The following is a 20,456-nucleotide window of genomic DNA, read 5'->3' as shown; positions in this document are numbered from 1 at the left end:
CACTTCTGCTTTCCAACTCCCTTGCTGCTGTTTGTGTCCAGCCTAACATAACATGACATGCATATGATGCAGCATGAAGCGCCCAGCGGGAGGGCGTTAACCGGCAAAAGTCATGTTTATGTAATACAGCAGTACAAACAAACCTATTTCCTGCCTTTTTCCATCACAAAGCTACAGCTGCCACTGTTCATTTAATCCACTGACTGACAGTATGAGGTTTTCCAGTACTCAGAGCGTACTGCAAAAATGAATGCATTATGCAAAGAAGTGTTCCTTTTTCTTACCAAGATAGTACAAGTGCCAGCCACGCAGCTAAGCAATCATTCCCTGGACTCATTATACTGTCTAGCAGGCATCAACACCACGCGTGCTTGGAAAAATCATCCAAACCATCCAGAGGTGGCTTTGTCACCAATTGATATAGCGGCTGCATGCTATCATTTCCTAACAAAAATACACAAAAGCGAAGTTAAAAGACAAAGCTTCTGTTTTCTTGGTGTAAATAAAGCTGATTAGTAAGCCGAAGGCTTAAAATATGTGATGAAATGTGGAGTTGCTGTGTGTCTTTGTTGGGAAACGCGTAATGCCAGATTATTTGCAAATAGAGTAAAACGTGGGGGAAGTGGAGACCCAAGAAAATGAGCTGATGTGACTCTTATTCTCCAAAAACGCTTTGGGAATATTGGAGCACAGTTTTAATCCACCAGCTCTACAAGAAGCAGAGTATCGCCTGTGCTTGCAGAGTATCCCCAAAGAGCTGAGTGATGCTCCATGATACTCCACATCCAGTGCAGGCAACCTTAACTTAAAAGAAAGAGAGGAGTAGGAGGCTTGGACTACTTTTTACATAATGGAGATGAGATGAACTGTGATAGGACGGTTGCTGGTGTGCTCTTCAGAGCCTCAAAGCCTTTTTGTGCGTGTTTGTGAATTCTTAAGGTGTCCCCCTGGGCTAAGTAACCTGAGACATGTGAGTTGTGTGGTTTAAGATCACTCCAGAGATCAGTGAAACCTGTTTGACTTCAAATGGTTTAGCAGGTTATTTAAAAACACCTCAAGCGTGCTCAAATATGCAACAGTAGATGCAGGTGTTGAAAGTACCTGAGGTCTCTGGAGATCTTTAGGCTGGTGTTACCTGCTCGAGTCACTGTGGTATTTTGCAAATGTCAGTAAGCTGAATGCAGCACGGCATGTGATTGAACCCAACACCCAAGGCAGCGCAAGTATCAACCATGACAAGGGAAAGGGTCATTTTAGGATAATATTAATAGAGGTGAAGCAGGCTGGATACTGAAATCTTGTCTGTTCAGAAGTACGGAGTAGGGACCAGTAGCTCATCTACTTAGCTCAGCCCCTGCCCTCTTCTGCCTGCCTTTCTCCTGTGAATAAACACTGAATTCAGCCCCAGTATCCATTTGTTCGATAAGCATTGAGTTCAGCCCCAGTTTCCACTTGCTCATAGCCCATGCTTGCCATGAGGGGTTGAGACACCTGTAAAGTAGTAGATACAAAACCAGGCTCGCCAAACATTGCATGTGAATGCTGCAAATGGAAACAGGCTTTGGTTAAATGTATCTGTGTTTGGAGGGGAGGCTTTTTCAGTGCCCCATACTTTGCCCCACTTCTGTTCTCCCCATCTTTGGAGCCAGCAGATATTCCTTCAGAAACACAACCCACAACTCAATGTTACTCAGACAGTGGAGCATCCCAGGCCTTTCCTGCTGCACATTTCTGGTGAACCACAGTGCACACCTCTTCTTGCGTTTGGAGCTGCTAGAAGTTCATTGCTGTTGAGCCAAAGTCCTACAACAGTAAGTGAACCCAGGCTACTAGCCTGCCTTTCTGCACCTAGACCATTGACTGAGCCGGCTAAAAATACATTTCTCACCCAGCTTCCTAAGTTCGGTCCTATTTAAGAAGATAGCTGTAGGCATGCTGAAGCCAGTGATTGTAAGTAAGCCTAATTATCCTGTCACTGCATCTTACTTCATGTTATGTCTTCGTATCAAGGCACTAAAATACACCTTTACTGATACTCTGAGCAGCCCGTGTCTGTACCAGTGTAATTACAAGTTTTGATCTGTGCTTCTGAATTTCTTTTTCAAACAGTGTTTCTTCATTGACACTGCTCAGTTTTAAAACCTACTGAAAACTATGGGAACGCACAGGGCAAACATCTGTGAGCGTTTCTGGTTTCTCATCCAAGTGTCCAGTTCTTCCCCATGCTATTCACTGTCCAATCAAAACAGGACAACAACAGAGCTAAGCATGCAAGAAATATATGGAAAAGAGTGTTAGCAGCATCTGCAGATTTCTATCGCTCTATTTGACATCTTAAGTTTGGTTAAAATACATGATCAATCATTCCCATGCTCCCCCTCCAGAGACAGGCCCACCAGACCCTCCCCTGGAGCACACTTCCCTATCAGGGCATTCCTCAGCCTGCTGTCTCCTACATCCTCAGTCCAGAGAGTGCAGACATCCCTCCCCCACAATGACAGCCCCATGCCTGATGACATGCAAGACCTTCCTGCTAATTGCAATATCTGCCCCTCAGCCTCCCAGGCTACGTGGAGGATCAGACCGCAGTCTCATGGCTGCTGAGGGACACGGTCTTATCCACAGCTGTGCCATTCTTGAGCTTGTCTGCATAGTGTTCAGGGATGAGAAGAGATACTTATTATTAAAAGCAGATTTTGTTTCTGTTAACAAATCTCCTTTCTCCAGTGTGCTTCACCATGTGAACTGATGTCCTCCTGCAGCTGCCTGTGCCTGCAGGGACACCTCTTGCTGGAGCCGTGTCAGTGCTTGTGGCACGTTGGCGTTTCTTCCTCCTGCTAAAAACGTTTGTCTGGTTTGGTTTCATAACCTGCTTCTAGATGTAACGCTGCTGCCACTTGTTTTCATGCCACTTCTGTCTCTGACGGTGTGCTTTACTGGAAGGCAACAAAAGATCTTTAAGCAGTCGTGGAAGGGAAAGCAGAACTATGGTAATTGACCACATAACGTACCAAGAGATCTGAGAGCCACAAAACACATCACGGACAGCACGCTGTTGTTACGAATTGAGCACACTGGCAGGTTAAATTATAAACCCCATGTGAAGTGCACCTACAGCTCAAGGATTGTCTTTGAGTGCATACCCCTTCCTGCAGTGACCCGTCTCGAGAAGAATAGAAATACTTACCTATTTTCCTACAGCAGCAGCAAAAGAGAATGATGTTATGATATTATCCACTTGGAGAGAAGAGTATCTTTTATCTATTATTTCCTTTACATTTACTCTGCCTTTTAATCTCAAGAATGCTTGCTGTCTTGGACAAATCTCATTTCAGATTTTCCAGCCTGAAGTAGATTGCTGTGTCTGACAGCCCCAGCGTTTGAATTTTGGAGGGGAAAGGAGGTTGTACCTCCAAAGCCTCAGTTCCCATATTCTCGGTCCTCTGGCCCATAGGAGCTGACGTGATACCCAAGAGCATTGACAAAAAACATGCTTTTGCTAAATTAGGGTCGCCCAGCACCTTGCACTGTTATGATGTTACAGACCATCAATGACCAAAGCTGGAGCTTACTGGGTGCTTTCACAAGGTTACTAAGCCCTGGAAAGGACAACAAGGGAAGGGCGATGAGGTGAAGTAGGGTTGCAGACTGAAGGCGGGCATCCACGCTCAGTTGGTAGATTCCAAGCTCCCCATATCTGTATAAACTTGTGGCCTCCATGGTAACAAAAGAGAAGTAAAACACGCTGGCTTCTCTCTACCCACATCTGGAGGGGTGACCCTTGTGTCTTTCTGCCATATCTACCTCAGGATCGGGGCACTGTGGAATTCTCCCTTCCTGAAAGCAGCAGCAGGGACATCCCTGTGTCCCAGTCCCAGGTTCACTTTATGCCAACTTATGAAATTGCAGCTAAAGCCAGAAGTACTACAAAGACAACAGCTAGACGGCGCCTTGAAAAATTGATGAGAATCAGGCACGATTGCCTCTCAAAAGAAGAAAGAAGAAGCGTATCAGTCTGCTTATTAGAAAAGAAAGGAAAAAAAATGTCACTATAAAAATAACCAAGGGGTTTCCCCCTTTTACACTGACAAAAAGGAACGTGCAGTCAGTGATTCAGTCTCCTGAGAAGTCGCTGTTTCTGCCTTGAGGGAGCCCCAAATAATTTCCCTGTGAGATTTGGGAGTTGAGTTCTGAGCTCTTTTTTTTTTTTAACGCGATAGTTTTATTCTCCTGCAAAATAGGGCTGGTGGGAATGGGGGGGGGGAAACAGCCAGGAGAATGTGATAATTAAATATGGAGAATTTCTGATGAGTATCTTAGCTGGAAAAAATGTCACATATGCAAGTCTGATTTGGAAAGGGATGCAAGACGGGTTGTTAGGACAGATAAGTCTTTCTGATGAATTATAGTGGCTTAGTGGCACCGAGAAGAAACTGAATACTCCTTGTTCTATTTTCTGGATGAATTAGTTTCTTCCCATCTGTTCCCAAGGATCAGTGACATTTTCCTAATGCATCTGTGTTTTTTGACATATGCCTGTAGATAGTGAGAGTAATAGGAGCCCAGCTTACCCCATAACGTGTTTTGTCTGTGCTGCCGGGTGCTGCAGCCCCACACCTCCCCCAGAACCAAACCAGACCACACCACAGCCAAGCTGGAGCAGAAGAGCACCACAAAACCATTATGTTGTTTCCCTTCCAGTTTAGTAAATTCAAAGGATTAACTTTCACTTAAGGAAATTACAGCTCCTCTGGACACATCCAGCAATTTTTGCTTAACTCTGTTCAAATTAAATCTCTCATTAAATATTTAATGGAATCAGATGGTTATAAAAGAAGCCCAAGGTTACAATGCCAGCCAGGAAAGAGGTATGAAAATGCCAAAAGTAAAGCCACCAGGGCTGGTTTGAGCCCACTGCTTTCCTTGTTTGTGAAAGAGAGCAGTCAGAGGATCCCAGATATCCCAGATATCTGAGTCCTTGGATGCTACGTGGAGGCTGGTAGCAGTGAAGGGAAAGCACTGTAAGGATGGGGCCCTCCTCTCCAGCGTGTTGTCCTGCATGCCCCATCCTTGACCAGCAGCGCTGCGTTCAGGCTGATTCCCCGCTGGTGGTGCAAGAGAATCGCCCTTTACCAAGCATACAACTATCTGCATATTTTGGAGATGCTTCTATAGCTACTTACAGAGAATTCATGTAGGAAGACCAAAGGATGTGTCCCCTCACATTAGGACAACCAACCAAGAAATGCCAGTTCCAGAGGGCTTCATTTTTAGAGCGCTAATTGTGAGAGCAATTTTCACTCAGATGAAGCAATGTGCTCCCCCATCTTTTGTTCCCAGACGCTGCTGGTTGGTTTCACTGAAATGCTGATGGAAAAAAAAAAAACAACTGTTTCACATTAAGACAGGCACCATCATGAGAAATTTCAGCCCAACTGGCTCATGGTTAATAACGTGCATATGGCGTGATAGCAGCATACGGGACAAGTCAACTAATTAAATCACCAGGATTTTATTTGATAAATGATGCTTAGCCCTACCCGTTTTTCTAATAATGTTTCCGCTAACACCAAAGTTTTAAAAGCATCTTTTCTGATTGAGTTTAGGGTAAGGGACTTCCTTAGTTTCACATCTCAGCTTCACACGGTTCACTGCTAACGTGCGGAACTGTTTGGAGATACTTCTCACATCTAAGCAGACAAATGCAGGTGATTGTATGAGGCAGATGAAGGGGAGGAAAAGTCGGGTCTCAGAAAGTCTTTTGGATTGTGTGGGTGACCTTCCCATGAGCAACAGTAGAATACAAAGGAGAATCAAGCCTTGAATATTATTAAGTGGGACTCTGCACTGTGGGATTCTTCTGTACTTGGCTGCTTAGGAAGCATCTGGGTTAAAATTTGCAGCAATTCAAAATTCTGAAACAACTTGACATCTTAATTTCATATGTAAGAGTGGTGCTTTCACAGTGATTCCGTCAGGCTTTGCGAGAGGATAATTGTACTTTCCCAGTTTAGAGGGAGGTGTGTACTGGGGAATGAAGGACTGATGAACTTTAAAAGTGCCTTTGAGAACTTTGAGAGAGAAGAACAAAAACAGGAAAGGTTTCCTCATTTTTCTTTCCCTAGCCTTGGAGGTTTAGAGAAACGTGACTTATCTATAAATAAGGGGAATGTATAAATAAAAAACAGTCTCCAAACCTGAGCCTAAAACTGATCTCAGTGTTGCTTTCCATTGACAGATAACAAATATGCTCCTGCAGTCACTCTCAATGGGTTCATCTTTATTCTTGGAGGAGCTTATGCACGAGCAACCACCATCTATGACCCAGAGAAAGGCAATATTAAAGCAGGCCCCAACATGAACCACTCCAGGCAGTTCTGCAGGTGAGAAAAACCCTTCAAATTGAATTACCAGTGCCTTAATATTTTCTGCTGCTAAATAATCTAATACTGCCTAATAGTGAAGGGGAAAGGGGGAAGGTGAGTACCGTCTGGGGATTTTCCTCTTGCTCGTGTTTAGGGTCGCAGCATTTTCCAAAGTGCTTTTCCAGCACCCTGCTGTGGTTTTTGCATCTCCTAGTATTCAGGCACCGTGGATCAAGGGAGGGCAATGCCTTGGGCTTCCACAGCAGACCACAGTCACCTTGATTCGCTCAGTTTGCCATGCGTAACCGGAGGATGAACGGTACACGCTATATTAGACTGCCATCATGTGGGATTGGTTGTTTGCTAACTAGCCAACAGAGACCTGAAAGGAAAGAATACTGAATAAGCACCACACACTGATACTAATTATTATTTATTATGTATCTTTGATTGCTTTTCGGGCTCACTGCTCTGATCCCAGTCACAGGTTTAACAAACTTCCCAAACTGGCAGACGAAAATAAAACTTGGCACCCATCACAGGTACTGGCAGGACTTAAAGGCTCTTTCAAAAGTGTTACGTTACCATTACAGAGAGCAGAGGCTGGCAGCTCTCAGGCAATGCTTAACACCAGCCCCTCACAGAGCAGTTACTGTGCTGGGGACCGGCCGAGGTATCCATGTCATGCTGGCAGCCACCATGTGCTTTGTGATGGCTTGGTATTTATTTCCATGGCAGCAGCATCTCGAGGCATTGAGCAAAGGTGTGGTTGGAGGGATTGTGTCCAGTGGGTATGGACATTGCCATGGGGCAGCTGCAGGAGCAGCTGGAAAAGCTGAAAAAGCCCCCTTATTGCGGGGGCTTTTCTAACACCAGTCCTACAGCTGGAAAATATCTCTTGGGTTTCATCTTCTGCTTTAGTCTCCGTTTTCTTCAAAGACTGAAAACCAGAAATAAAAGATAGAGTACAGCTAATATCATCACCACCACCAGTTCAGAACCATAGTCACAAGATTTGGGGATTATAGCTCCAGACAGTAAAATGCAACACGAGAGACCTTTGTGCATTTGTTCCATTTCTTTATCTTACCTGAGAGAGGGATGCACTGCTCTTTGAACATCTCTGTTCTGTAAAACATAACAAATATCTGTTAATTAGGCATCTGTTTGTAACACACCACAAGAGAAACTGCTGAACTGCGGGTGATTCCAGCCAGGGAATGTGAGCTGAGCATCTCACATGACCACTTCCAAAGGTTTCTAACATGAAGGGATGCTTTGTTCTGCACCCAGCAGGAAGCAAACCTCATGACTGACCAAGGAGGGATAACCAGGGACTGTTAGCTGCCACTTCAGCACCATGATGGTGATCCCAACAGACTGACTTGGCTTAAGCAGAATATGGCACCCATCAATAAAAAGTAACTTCAACGTTTTAAATATCTTCTTTTTGTTCCAAAGCCTAAAGCAGCTGTCAACATGGCGGACTGGAAACTCACATTTACAGTAGGATAGTCACCATTGACAGAAATAGTTCGGTGCATGCATCCTGAATGGCAAAGAAGGCATCATTTGTGAAATTATTAAATGCAGAATGAGGCATGAGAGCTGTGACAGAAACAAACTAAATCTATATACGCAGGAATAGGGGAAATGGGAGCTTAGGAGTAACAAATACAGAAAGTATAGGTTAAAAACGGGCTGCTGCTAAATGCAGCTGAGGGAACCAATGGGGTAATGAAGGCCAAGAGAAGAAAAAAAGCAAAGTGCCTTTAATGTGTCATTCTAGTCAGTCTTAAATACATAGGTTGCTCCAAAAGTAATGCCTCCTATTTATTTCCACATGGGAACTGCAACAAATGCAAAGAGTACACTAACTTGGTAGAGCAAATTCTCAATTACCAAGCACTAATTTTCTACCACCATTAGCTGTGCACTTTTACAAGCAATGAAAAAGAGCCTGCAGGCCACACTCATAAAAATCGGCACCAACATTCCACAGCTGCTGTGGTGGTTTTGTTGTTAGGAAGGTTTTGCCCATGGAGTCCATCTTTGATCAGCCCAAACATACAGAAGTCAGAAAGCATCAAATCCAAATTATACAGTGGGCATTGGTAGGACAATCCAGCCAAGACTGGCAATGTGGCAATGTGTTCTACAGTCTTCAAACTGCTACAGGATCTGGCATTATCATGTTGCAAGAGAAAAGGTTGTTTTCTTCTCTGGTCTGACTCTGGAAGTTCCAACCTTCGGCTTAGTCAGAGTTGCCATGTAACAGTCAGAGATGATGGTTTGTCTGGGTTCCAGGAAATCCAGAAAGATCACCCCTTCCATATCCCAGAAGACAGTGACATCACTTTACCTGCAGAGAGCTGCATCTGGAACCTTTTCTTTGATGAGGAATTCATATTGCCACACCAAGAACTGCTGTTTTGACTCCAGTTCATAGTGTTGACACCACATCTCATCACTGGCAATAATGTGTTGAAGAAATTGTCACCTTCTCTTCATATTGGGTCAATAGGTCCTAACAAAGTTGCATACAGTGCTCTTTCTGTTCTTTTATAAGCATTCATGGGACCCACCTGTCACAATCTCTGCAATATCCCAGCATTGCCACCATCATTTCCAATGGACTGAGATCAACATTCTGCTCTAAACACTGTTCCCTGATCATAACCTACCGATTTATGTGAATGAGCTGATTAAGACACTTTTCATTTCATGGTGTTACATACAGCTGTGCTTGGCTGTCCTGAAGGTGGCTTATCTTTTGTGTTGCTGTCACCACTGCTGAAATGCACCACCCACCACCTCTCTGTGCTACATTCTCTGTTTGGTCTCTTTAACTGTTCAGCAAGTGGGTGCTATTTTGTTCATGTGGAGGAATTCAGTGACGCAGCTTTGCTTCATACACAGTTCCACGCCAGACGCCGTTCTGTCTGACTGCCTCTCTGCTGCCATCTGTCACAAGGCAACAAAATGGAACGGGATATTGGTGGGAAGGTTCAACCTCTACTGCCATACCACCAACATCCGCTTCTGATGTCATGGGCCGACATAATGAAACAGGAGGCATTACTTTCAGAGCGGCCCTCATAGACAAGACTGATGAAGTAGCAAAGTGTCAAATTGAATGATCCGATGGATATTTTGTGCTTGCATTTGGACAGAAACAAGTGTGGTTCAAACAGCTTCTCTGCTAAGTCCGTAAAGGGGTCTGGGTGTATGGTGAGCAGCATATCATGGAACCAAAGCTGCTTGTTTCTGTCCAAATGCAAGCACAAAACAAGCAGCTTTGGTTCCACTGTTGATTGGATGCTGATAATGAAAGGAACAGCAATCAATGTGTTTTCCTGGAAAACGGGGCTTTGTCAGGCAAACCTTCTATCTTTCAGTTTTGGGGTGGGAGTTGGGTTCTTTGTTTTGTTTTTTAATAAAACACGCCTGGCTGCTCAAGACAACTGTGGAGCTGTAATATACTGCGATTTCTCCCAGGTATTTGGCTGGTATTACATGGAATTAACAAGGCACACATTAGAGAGATTAAATCTGCTTCACTGACAGATCTCAAAATGTAGTTGTTAATGAGAAGATATCATTGAGAAAGGCCATCAGCAACAAGCATTAAATCTTCTTCAGTGCTAAGTAATATTTCTACCAGCGATCCAGGTAATAGAAAATCTCCCCTGGTAAGGTTGCAGGTGGTGTAACATTTGGTGGGGTTACAAATATTACAGAATGAGCAATATCTGCATGTCCCAGTTAGGCAGTCTCAAGCTAGCGGCGGTGTTGTAAATGCAAAGCAATGCATTTAAGAAGCACAATTGCAGCTGCACCTGCCCAGGCTCCCTTTGGAAAGCCACAGAGGAGGACATAACAGAGTCTGCTCAGAGCTGCACAACGTGAACTCTCACTGCAGTGCTGTGGATAAAAGTCAGCGCGATACTGGATGTAGCGTATGAGCTGTAACAGAGGAATGAGAACAAGCTGGGAAGAGGAAGCAGTGCCGTATTGCAAACCATAGGGGCTGAAAAGGACCTCTGGAGAACATCTTAGTCCCTAGAGCAGGTTGCACAGGAAAGCATCCAAATGGGTTTGAATTGCTCCAGAGAAGGATGTTCCACCACCTCTGCTGGCAGCCTGTTCCAGAGCTCTGCCATCCACACAGTAAAGATCTTCCTTGTGTTCATATGGAACTTCCTGCTTTGCAGACTCTGCCCATTGCCCCTTCTGTCACTGGGCACTACCGAAAAGAGCCTGGCCCCATCTGTTTGACTGCCATCCAATAGATACTGATAAGCATGGGTAAGATCTTCTCTCAGCTTTCTCTTCTCTCTTCCACACAAAATATATGAATTTTAAGGAGTTTATCAGAGAAAAGCTGAGAGGCGACTCAATGGCTGGGAGCAAGTGGGAGAGCTTTTGGTCTGGCGGATGAAGGTGCAGTGGGTTACAAGGGACAGAAAGTGACGTTACGCATCTGAGCCTTGCAGCAAGGCAGTGCCCTACCAGCAATCAGACAGCGAGCTATCGGGACCGAGCACGCGGCCACACTGTTTGTATGAGAAGATTAGATGTGCTCCCAACAGAGAAGCTGCCTGGGGAAAACTCTGTGGCCTTATCCACAAACTGAGAATGACTGCATGCTGAGGTCCCTCCAGACCTCAGTCTCTGAGTCTACAGATTTCTCATTCCTCTCATTAGCAGGGATCACAAAAACATGGTTTAAAAGCAGCAACATAAACAACTTAAAAATTAACCGCGTGCTATTGATCTCCTCTCAACAGGAATCACACAGCACCAGATTTGCTGGGAAAATCTTGACCGTATCACCTCTATTCTTGGCTGCACTGCTTTTACATGATAAGTGGGATTGCTTAGACAACAGAGAAGATAAATGTGCGTGGTATTCCCTGTGTAGCACATGTGAAAACAGAGAGGTCCATTGGAACCGTTTTAATATCCAGCTAAATTACTCTTAATGAAAAACTAAAAATAAACAGATCTCCAGCTTGCGCTCAGCCTGAGCACCCACTTTCAGGTTGGGCCTGGACTCATGGAAGTCAGTAAGAGTCATTAGAGTCATTCAAGTTGGAAAGGACCACTAAGACCATCCAGCCCAATCATTCACCTACCACCAATGTTGCTCACAAAACCATATCCCTCAGTGCTGCGTCTCCATGTTTCTTGAACACCTGTAATTCGTGTTGACCTAGAATCAATCCATTGAGTGATGCCGCCAAGTGGGCAAAGTGTGCTAAAATGCCATGGCCCCTGTCATGGCTGGGCACCTTGCAGGGTATGTGGGGGCCTGAGTTGGGCAGCTTCCCCGTGTGGATCAGGGCTGTCCCTTCCTTCAATGCCCTTCAAGGGGTTATTTTCCCACAAGCAAAAAGAATACAGAATGCATTCTCTATCATTAAAAATTCCATATCCTGCTTGCTTGGAATGCAGGCAGCGTGCACACACAAGTGTGCTTCAGCGATCCTCCGCAGGGGAACGGCGGCAGCGTGGTGGTGCCAGCAATAATTCCAGAGCAGCTAATTTAGTACCAGCAATTCCCAGTAGGTACCAGAAAAGCATTTTCTTCCTCCTCCTCCTCTCTTAACCAGGAAGATTTATTGAATTGGTTCTGCTGAATGGAAATCTTTAATAAAACTTAGACTGGGGCTGAAAAGTACAACAAGAACAGGGTTTGTTTGTGGATATATTTTATTTTTCTCCTCTCCTTTCTAAATAAGCCCTTGTTCTTGAAGCACGGTGACTCCTGAGCTTGCTGATGTACGGCACTGGCTGCAGGCTCCCCCAGTTGATTCATTTCCTCATTGTGAAGTTAGCGGTGACCTGGGGTGCTGGCTGGGTCAGAACACAGCTCATGTGGGCAGCTGTTCCCCAGTGATGTTATTACAGAGCTCCTTAATGGCCATGCACATCTTGAGCCTGCAGACGCGCCGCTCTCACAGAACACAGTGCTTGCAGTTGGGTCAGAAGGGAAAACCTACATCTTGCAGCACATCTGAAGGAGATGTGTGGCTGGGATTGCACGCAGCAGACAGCTGATGGGAACTGCAACACCAGGCTAATAGCAATGATGGCTGCAGCAGTTTGTGACACGAAGGATTTCTGTGTGCATTAAGGCGTAACTGATACATACAGAACACTCGGGCCATTACTGATGTGCAGCAGGCTTTGGAATAAAACATTGCTGGTTTTTAGCAACAAGTAACAATGCCACACAATGGTTTTGGATCATTAGCAGGGGAAAGTGCTCACGGAGCATGGGAGAGTCTAACTGGAGTTTGGCCAAAACACCCACGCTAATAATCCTGCTCCAAGAAGTGGCATGATAGCTTTCTAATTGCCCATGACTAATCTGGACCCTCGTTTATCCATCTCACTGTAAAGCTGACACCTCTGGCAGTCTGAGCTGAAGCATCTTGCACATAACAGTCCGGCTGCTGAGTGGCCACAAATAGCCACAAGCTCGTGACGACACACGAGCACAACGATCCATTGCCCTCCATCTCATAAATGTTCAGTGGGACAGTCCCTGGTGAAGCAAGAGCTGCCCTCTTCCATTAAACCCTTCAGAAAACCAAGGGCAAGAAAGAAATTCATCCACTAATAAACAGTGCGATTTTTTTCCATCTTCCAAGCAAATTCCGTCTAGCAATCTGATAATATTTAATAACATTTCTGCATCTGTTTTGAATAAACCAGTGGCGCCCTGTGCGTGCAGGCACAAGTGAGGCAGGAGAGGAGCTTTGTTTGCAACCTCAGAACATATTAAGTTTTGGTGGGTCAAAACAACATGCTAATTCAGCCGCTTCAAATCTCTTTCACAACTCCAGACGTTACAAGACAAGATCCTTTCTCCTTTTCTTTTCTAACAGTTCCTGATAAGGCTGATGTGATCTTTTGGACTAAGCAGGAAATTTTAAAATAACAATAACAAACAAAATGAACAAACTTCGCTGATACTCCCTCCACTCGGTGCTGTTGTAATGCCATCCATATCGTGAGAGAGACATGTTGGAGCCAGAGCTTCCAGGCACCCAACTTCACAAATGCCACAGAGCAGAGGCACTGATGTGGAATCGCAGAATGGCTTGGGTTAGAATGGACCTTAAGGCCCACTCATAGCAGGGTAGCTCACCATCAGATCAGGCTGCCCAGGGCCCCATCCATGCTGGCCTTGAACACCTCCAGGAGTTGGGCATCCACAGCTTCTCTGGGCAACTCCGTCAGGAGACTTTTCAGTGAAAAGCAGAGGGCTCACAACACCCTCCAGGGGAAGAGTGCCACCAAACCATGTCAGCTCAGTCCACCACTGGCTCTGAAGCCAAGGCTCCATGCTGGAGCCAAAGTGTGATACGGGGAGTGCTCACAGAGTCATTAAGCGGTAGAGCAGACAGCAAAGCTGGTGGTCACAGGTGATTACATGCACTGATTACAAAGCAAAGCCAATGATTCATTTGGTCCATCAAGTTGTTGAATGGCCAACTGTCACAGCGGGGATCATCTCTGCCACCTGTTTGCTCAAGTTGGGGAAGGTAGAGAAGAAATGTGAAGGATGCTGAGGTTACATAAGCACTCCAAACCATCCTTTCAGGTACCCCAGCTTCACCGAGGTGCTCTTAGGATTGCACTGCACAGCTTCATGGAGGTCAGCAGACAGGCTGGACTAGAGGGGGCTGTATCAGGGGACAGTCATGGTGTGGTCTTCTGTTGTCCTTACGGTTTGGGCAGTCGCAGTCACCCTGTTACCTTGGGTGAGTTGGCTGCAGGGCGATAGGTGAAGCCTCTAAAGCATTAATTACCTGGGGAGCAGAAAGCAGGGCTATAATTTGCAAAATGCTGAAATATATTTTCCTGGAAGGCATGGGTAAAGCAACCTCCATTCTGACGACGATTACCTTCACCCGGGGCATGCTGCTGGATGGGAGCAGGTCTGGCTGCTCTTTAGCTAGGGAGGTCACTGCTCCAGAGCTGCTGGGGGTTTGCATCTACTGCAGCAAGGTTATGTGGTGCAGAGCTTCTTTCCTGCCCAGGTTCTGACAACCCATAATCATTTTATCTCTCAGGATTAATGGCACCGAGCAATAAACTTGCATCCTAATTATTGTAATTATTTCTTTCTTTGTACGTCAGCCTTGGTAATGATGTTTTTACAGCTGATGGGATGGAAGGGAGAAAAGAAATATTGTCACAGTAATGAAGAGAGAGCAATGAGCATTCTCCTTTCCACTCACTTTCCTTAGGGTTTTGAAGCCCACTTGAGTTTTCTGTCCCCTAAAGTCCCAGATATTAACAGTGATTGCCCTGATATTGGAAAGCAGCAGCAATCTAGGATTCAGTTCCTAATTGACCTTAAGTACCTTAAGTGCCTCCTGTGTTAGCCCTGGAGATGCCTGAATATCTCCACATCCCCTGTGCACGTAAGTATTGGCTGCACGCTCCAGAACTGCCTATTTCTTGGTAGCAGGAGGAGCTCCCAGGCTTGGCTCACACACCAAGTGCTATGCCAGTCTTATCTGTGGAAACTGTGTTTGGAAGGGGCTGCAGCTACTTTAATCACTATTAAAAATTCATACAGTCTTTCAGAGGGTGGAGTTCAGCATCCATTTCTTCCCCAAAGCATCAGCAGCATTGTGAGAGGCTGCAACGTTCAGCTGCTGTTCCCAGGCAGCAGTGGTTAATTGCAGTGCTGTGGCCCAGGTGGAGGATAAGAGCTGTGTTTGCACACCCTCTGTAACCTCAAATGAAGAATCCAGTCTGAGGATGACCCAGGACACAGAGAGCCTGGGGAAGAGGTGCTGCAGGAACTGGAAAGGCCTCCAGTCTCAGAGCTCCCTCTGCCCATCTCTGTCTCTACCCAGACCAAGTGCTCCCTTCTAGCTTCCTTGGCCAGCATGAGACAGGCTCCTGCACGTCACAGAGTCAGTCAAGGGTTGAATTCTGAGCTGGTGTGAGACACTGACGTGCCTGTATCAGTAAATTGCAGTTCAGCTCAGGATCCTCGTGGGCACCGTTCATCAGCACTGATGAAACACCCCAGGCGCCAGGTTGCTATCTCTTACCATTTCCCCTTATTTATAATTCTGCATCCAGATCTTAGGCATGTTTTTTCTTGTGTTTTTTTTTTTCCAGGTGAACATTTGATTTTCCTGCTTAACCCAACAAAATTGCTGACTTCACCCATTTAATAACATTTTCTTTCGCTTTTATTGAGGACTGATAAGCGCATCATTGCAGAACCAGTGCAGCAAAACTATGCTGTACCGCAGCCCATTCCTGACACTGGGCCTTCCTCCATCCCACCCCAAGAATATCTCAGTCCTAAATGTTGTTTCACTCAGGGTTTTCTGGGCAGCTCTGCCTGCACTCCCTCCATGCCATGAAGGATTGCTCAGGGACAGGATTTAGCAGGGGGCTGTTAGTGAGGGTTGGATGGTCAGGTTGTGGTTGGACTCGATGACCTTTAAGGTCTTTCCCAACCTGAGCAATTCTATGATGCCAGGCCCCAGCACAGCCCTGCTGGCTCCGTCTCTGCCTCCTCTGCAAATGGATTTGTTCTTCAGAGCCATCTTTCAGGATGACACTTGTTTTCATCAAGTCCTTGTTCTTCCCAATTTCTCCCCGACGTTTCAAAAATAATTACCAGTGGTTCAGTAAGTTCATTAGCAAACTCCCTTAAGGCCCTGGGCTGTGTATCATCCGGCCCTGCTGATTTGTGGATAGGCTCTAATCAAGTGCTTCAAGCCTTTCTCACCCTCCTCCTTCCTTTCAGATTAACAGTTATTTTGACAAGATTCTCATTATTTCCCATTTCCTGGTGGTATCCAGGGACTAGGCTTATTTGAGTCCTCGCTGTTGCCACCGCGGGTTTATTTTTAACCTACAGCTCTGCTTCTTCACAAGGACATCAGAGTTTTGCATTCTTCAGAAACGTTTGGGTTTTTTTTCAGTGCTGTTGCAGTCTCCGTTCATTCAGGGTCTTCAAGGACTCTTGCTTTTGCCTTTGTCACTTTTCATTCTTCTTCCTCCCACTGCTCCAAAAACAGCCAAGAGACATAAATTCTTATGACTTCAGGGTTCAACACCCTTCTTCAGATTCTTAGATCCAGGCCCCCCTTCTTCACCACAACGAATTTGTCATCTTCCTCTTTTTCTGCCTGGATGAACGTACCTCAGGACCTCCCTTTTCCTCCCACCTTGGCATGGGCTTTGAAAGTTGGGGCAGTTTATGATCTACGTACCATTTTAGCAGCCTTTTAGGCATCACAGCATGGCTTGGGTTGGAAAGGACCTTAAAGCCCACCCAGCACCAGCTGTGGGCTGATTGACCCCCCAACAGCTCAGGCCTCCCAGGGCCCATCCAATGTGGCTTTGAACGTCGCCAGGGATGGGGCATCCGCAGCTTCTTTGGGCAGCAGGAGCAGTGCCTTGCCACCCTTCTTGCACCAAATCATTTTCTTATATACAGCTTAAATCTCCCCTCTTTTACCTTGACACCGTTTCCCTTTGTCTTATCACAACAGAGTTCACGGCTGTTGTTCAAAGTACAGACACTTACTCACCTAGGAGAAACATGAAAAGGATTTATTTAAGAGAGGGAAAGGGAAGAGAAATGCCCGCGCAGCTTCATATGAATAAGAAATGTATTCATGGTTAACCCGTTGTTCAGAAACACTTGGGGCTGTTAAAGCATAAAAATAACTGTTTGGTGGATGACTAACTGCAACTTTCTTCTTTTAAACAAAAAAACTATACAGTGCTGTGGTTCTCGATGGAAAGATATACGCCACCGGAGGGATCGTTAGCAGCGAGGGACCTGCCCTGGGCAACATGGAAGCCTACGATCCTAAAACAAACACCTGGACACTTCTCCCAAACATGCCGTGCCCTGTTTTTCGACACGGCTGCGTAGTTATCAAGAAGTACATTCAGAGCGGCTGACAGAGAGAGAGGAGTTGGACGGAGAACTGCTCGTACCTGTTGAAAGCAGGCAAAGAGGATACGACTACTCATCACAAAAGCAGCAAAGCCAGCCAGCGAACACATTGCTCTTAAGTCTTGAATAGTGTCTACATTGAATGTAGAAAAATCATCCTCACCTTTTGGTGAACGAGGAGCAGAGAGCTCCGTGCTATGTAAGATATTGTAACTTAAGAATACAAGTGTGTCACTAGATGTTATAGTGGCACTTGTTCTGGACGTCGGCTTTTGGTCAACCCAGGTGCAATAGAATTTCACATATTTTTTAAGCTGGGGAAGAGAGGAAAAAATAATAATAATAATCTGCATTTTACTTCTAGAGCTCAAGCTTGATTCTGAAAATAACCGTGCAGATTAGTTTTACTATTACACTTTAGGCATCAATCTATTTGAAAGGTCAAAGTGTCCTTACCACTTTGATTCCTACATTTGTTTTTAAACAAATACATGCTTTTCAATACCAATGACTGAGAGAAATGTTGTGTGACAGATGGCTTACGTTGATGTCAGTCTTCCATCGGGTGATATGTGGAGTTCTCTAGAGCAGAGTCCAGGAGAGGGACAAGGCAGGGGCTGGGGAGAGGAGCCATTGGTAACACAATTCTATGTGATACGGTGAAAAGAGGTCTGTTGGGCTGTGTGGATTTCTGCTCCCAGGGATGCTTGTGTGGGTACACACTCTGCTGCGGCTCCCGGTGTTTTCCTATCAGTTCTGATGCCGAGCAAATGTTTTGGTGCCTGGTAACGCAACATGAAAACGGTTTGGAATTCAGAGGTGTTTCTCCAGATTGAACTGCACTCAGTTCTGCGGATTGGGATCACGTTGACATCCACCCAGCATTGCGTGGGATTTCCACATTTCCAACAAGCAGAGGAGGAGTTGTCTCTGGTTGTGGCTACGCATTCGATTTCGGCTGTCCACCAAAATTCCTTACTCTGGGACACCTGCCACTATCTCTTCCTTTTATGTAAAGTCTGAGAAGATTCTTCTTTTTTTTTTTTTTTTAAAGAAAAAGAAAAAATGTTTCCTTATAAAGTGTGGAAATCTTACCTTATTTACAGATTTTAAACACACGAGTTGAAATCCCATGGTAGAAAAAAATGCATAGACTTAAGCCCAGTATAAGAAACTTTAAATGATTACTATGTAGAGTTGTAAGTATATGCACAGCACAGGGGTTATATTTTTATATATATTAAAATATTGTCTATCCAGAGAGCATTGTGATGTGGAAATTCTTTATAAATTTATACATAAAAGGATCAAATGGGAGACGGACTGGGTGACACAGAGGGGGCAGGGGAAAGACTCTTAAGGTTAACAAACAGGAAGTAGCCCCAAGCTAAGGACTGTCCAATTTCTTCCCAAGTAGAGGGGGGAAAAAAAAGGTTCCCATTCTTGCCTTTGCAAACCCAGTGCCAAACATCATGCTGGTAATTCAAGCAAGAGTTCCTCTGCAGGGTGTGGGCGAGATCCTACAGTCAATATCTGGTTGAATTTCATACCAAATACGTTAGCCTTTTTATACCGGAGGGAGGTCTGCCCGCAGCTTTGGGGAAATGGATGCAGATGGTTAGCTAATCATCTTATTTTATTAATAATCATTTATAAAATAAAGAAGAAGAAGAAAAAAAAAAAATTTGTATCTTGCAGTATTTAAAGAAAAAAGTGCTCACGCTCACGTCGGCTGAGTCGGGCTCTACGGCGACTCGAGTCTCTCATTTTGACGGTGAGGTTCCAGCCTTTGTTATGCAGTTGTTTTATTTATTCTTTAGAGAGGAAAAAATAAAAGGAAAAAAAAAAATAAGCACAACAAGAAGTTATCTACTAGTATGTCATTTAAAGTATTTATGTCAAACAGGGTGCAAGTGTGAACCTAAAGATTGGAGCACAAGTTTCTAACTGCCTGGGGCAGGACTAATTTCATGTTGGTGTGCGTCTGCCTCCAAAGGAGGTGCTGCCTGTCAGCAAGACTTAAACACATTCAACATTTCCAGTTTAGCTTATTTCTTCATTTTTCACACTGGAACAAAACTGGCTATTTCTGTGAATAATATTAAAAACAGGGTTATCTGTAATGGTATTGTATATAGTTTATGTTTACTGTTAAGTTCTTGTTATATTATAATAAATATATTTATAGATCTAGATTCAGCATCCAGATTGGATTAATTTTGTCACGAGTCACCAAGAGATACCTTTGCATTAATGATTACCTCCATTCCCATCCCAGCCATGGATGAAAGCTTTTCATTCCAGACGGTTTCTCTTGCAAATCCCACAATCCATTGCCACACAACGTTTAAATGCTCAGCAGCTCCCCGAGTACTTCCATTCTCATTCTGGAAAAGGGACTTTGGATTTCATTCATCGAGATCACTGCTTCTTTATCTCTCTATTTCCCTAAATTGACTATGAAGCAAAGAGCAAAAGGGCTCAGGATAATTTAGGAAGCTTTATCTTAAAATGCCACTAAGTTAAGTCGCTCTTTGCTTTTGTCATGCAATTTAGGATGCCTGAAAGATGAAAGCTGTTATGCCCTCCCATCAGAACTCCTTCCCATGGCAGAACAGGAGCTCCACAGCCTGGAAGCCACAGCTTCCAGGGAGCACTTAGGTACAGCCACGCGTGGCTTTGATGTTTCATTAGGGTGACATCTGGTAGCTGTAAAGTTGGATGGGGAACAAAGATGAGCCAAATATAGCTTGTCTCAAAATACCTCCACAGTGGAACATTGTGTCTGGATCTTAGAAGGCAGTATCTGTTATAAACATCAACAGAAATAAGCTAACATACATTGAGACCGTCTTCCGTTCTTACAGAGCAGACCTAGACAGGTATTTAAGAGCTTGACTGCAGTTTTTAAACACTGTGGGCTGGGCTTAGTGGCTGTGGTGGAACAGCCCAGGAGGATTACTGAAAGCCGTGTAATTCCGCGTCAGCCAACCCTGCTGCAGTGATCCAGACAACTGGAAGGAGTGGGCAACCACCATCAACGTGCAAAGGTGTCTGACTCAGCACTAGTCAGCAACGCTTGGTAGGGTGAACAAGACACGGGCTGTTTGCTTTACTCGTACCTGGAAATTGCT

The 20,456-nt window shown here is 44.9% G+C and overlaps 1 protein-coding gene across 3 annotated transcripts in view; it reads left to right on the top strand.

The window, feature by feature from the left end:
- KLHL29 (kelch like family member 29) overlaps window positions 1-19,517 on the top strand; it is a 397,903-nt gene extending 378,386 nt beyond the window's left edge. For 2 of the 3 annotated variants that reach the window (XM_072333526.1, XM_072333527.1), the window contains 2 exons: window positions 6,239-6,383; window positions 17,144-19,517. In XM_072333526.1, the coding sequence (XP_072189627.1) occupies window positions 6,239-6,383; window positions 17,144-17,327 (329 nt within the window). In that variant the 3' untranslated portion in view covers window positions 17,328-19,517. The remainder of the gene's footprint in view (window positions 1-6,238; window positions 6,384-17,143) is intronic. The other variant, XM_072333528.1, reaches the window with a different exon arrangement.
- Window positions 19,518-20,456: the final 939 nt, after the last annotated feature.

This window comes from Excalfactoria chinensis, chromosome 3 (genome assembly GCF_039878825.1).
Source record: "Excalfactoria chinensis isolate bCotChi1 chromosome 3, bCotChi1.hap2, whole genome shotgun sequence".
NCBI lineage: Eukaryota > Metazoa > Chordata > Aves > Galliformes > Phasianidae > Excalfactoria > Excalfactoria chinensis.
The sequence above is the reverse complement of the archived record's forward strand: the minus strand, read 5'-3'. Positions and strand labels throughout refer to the sequence as shown.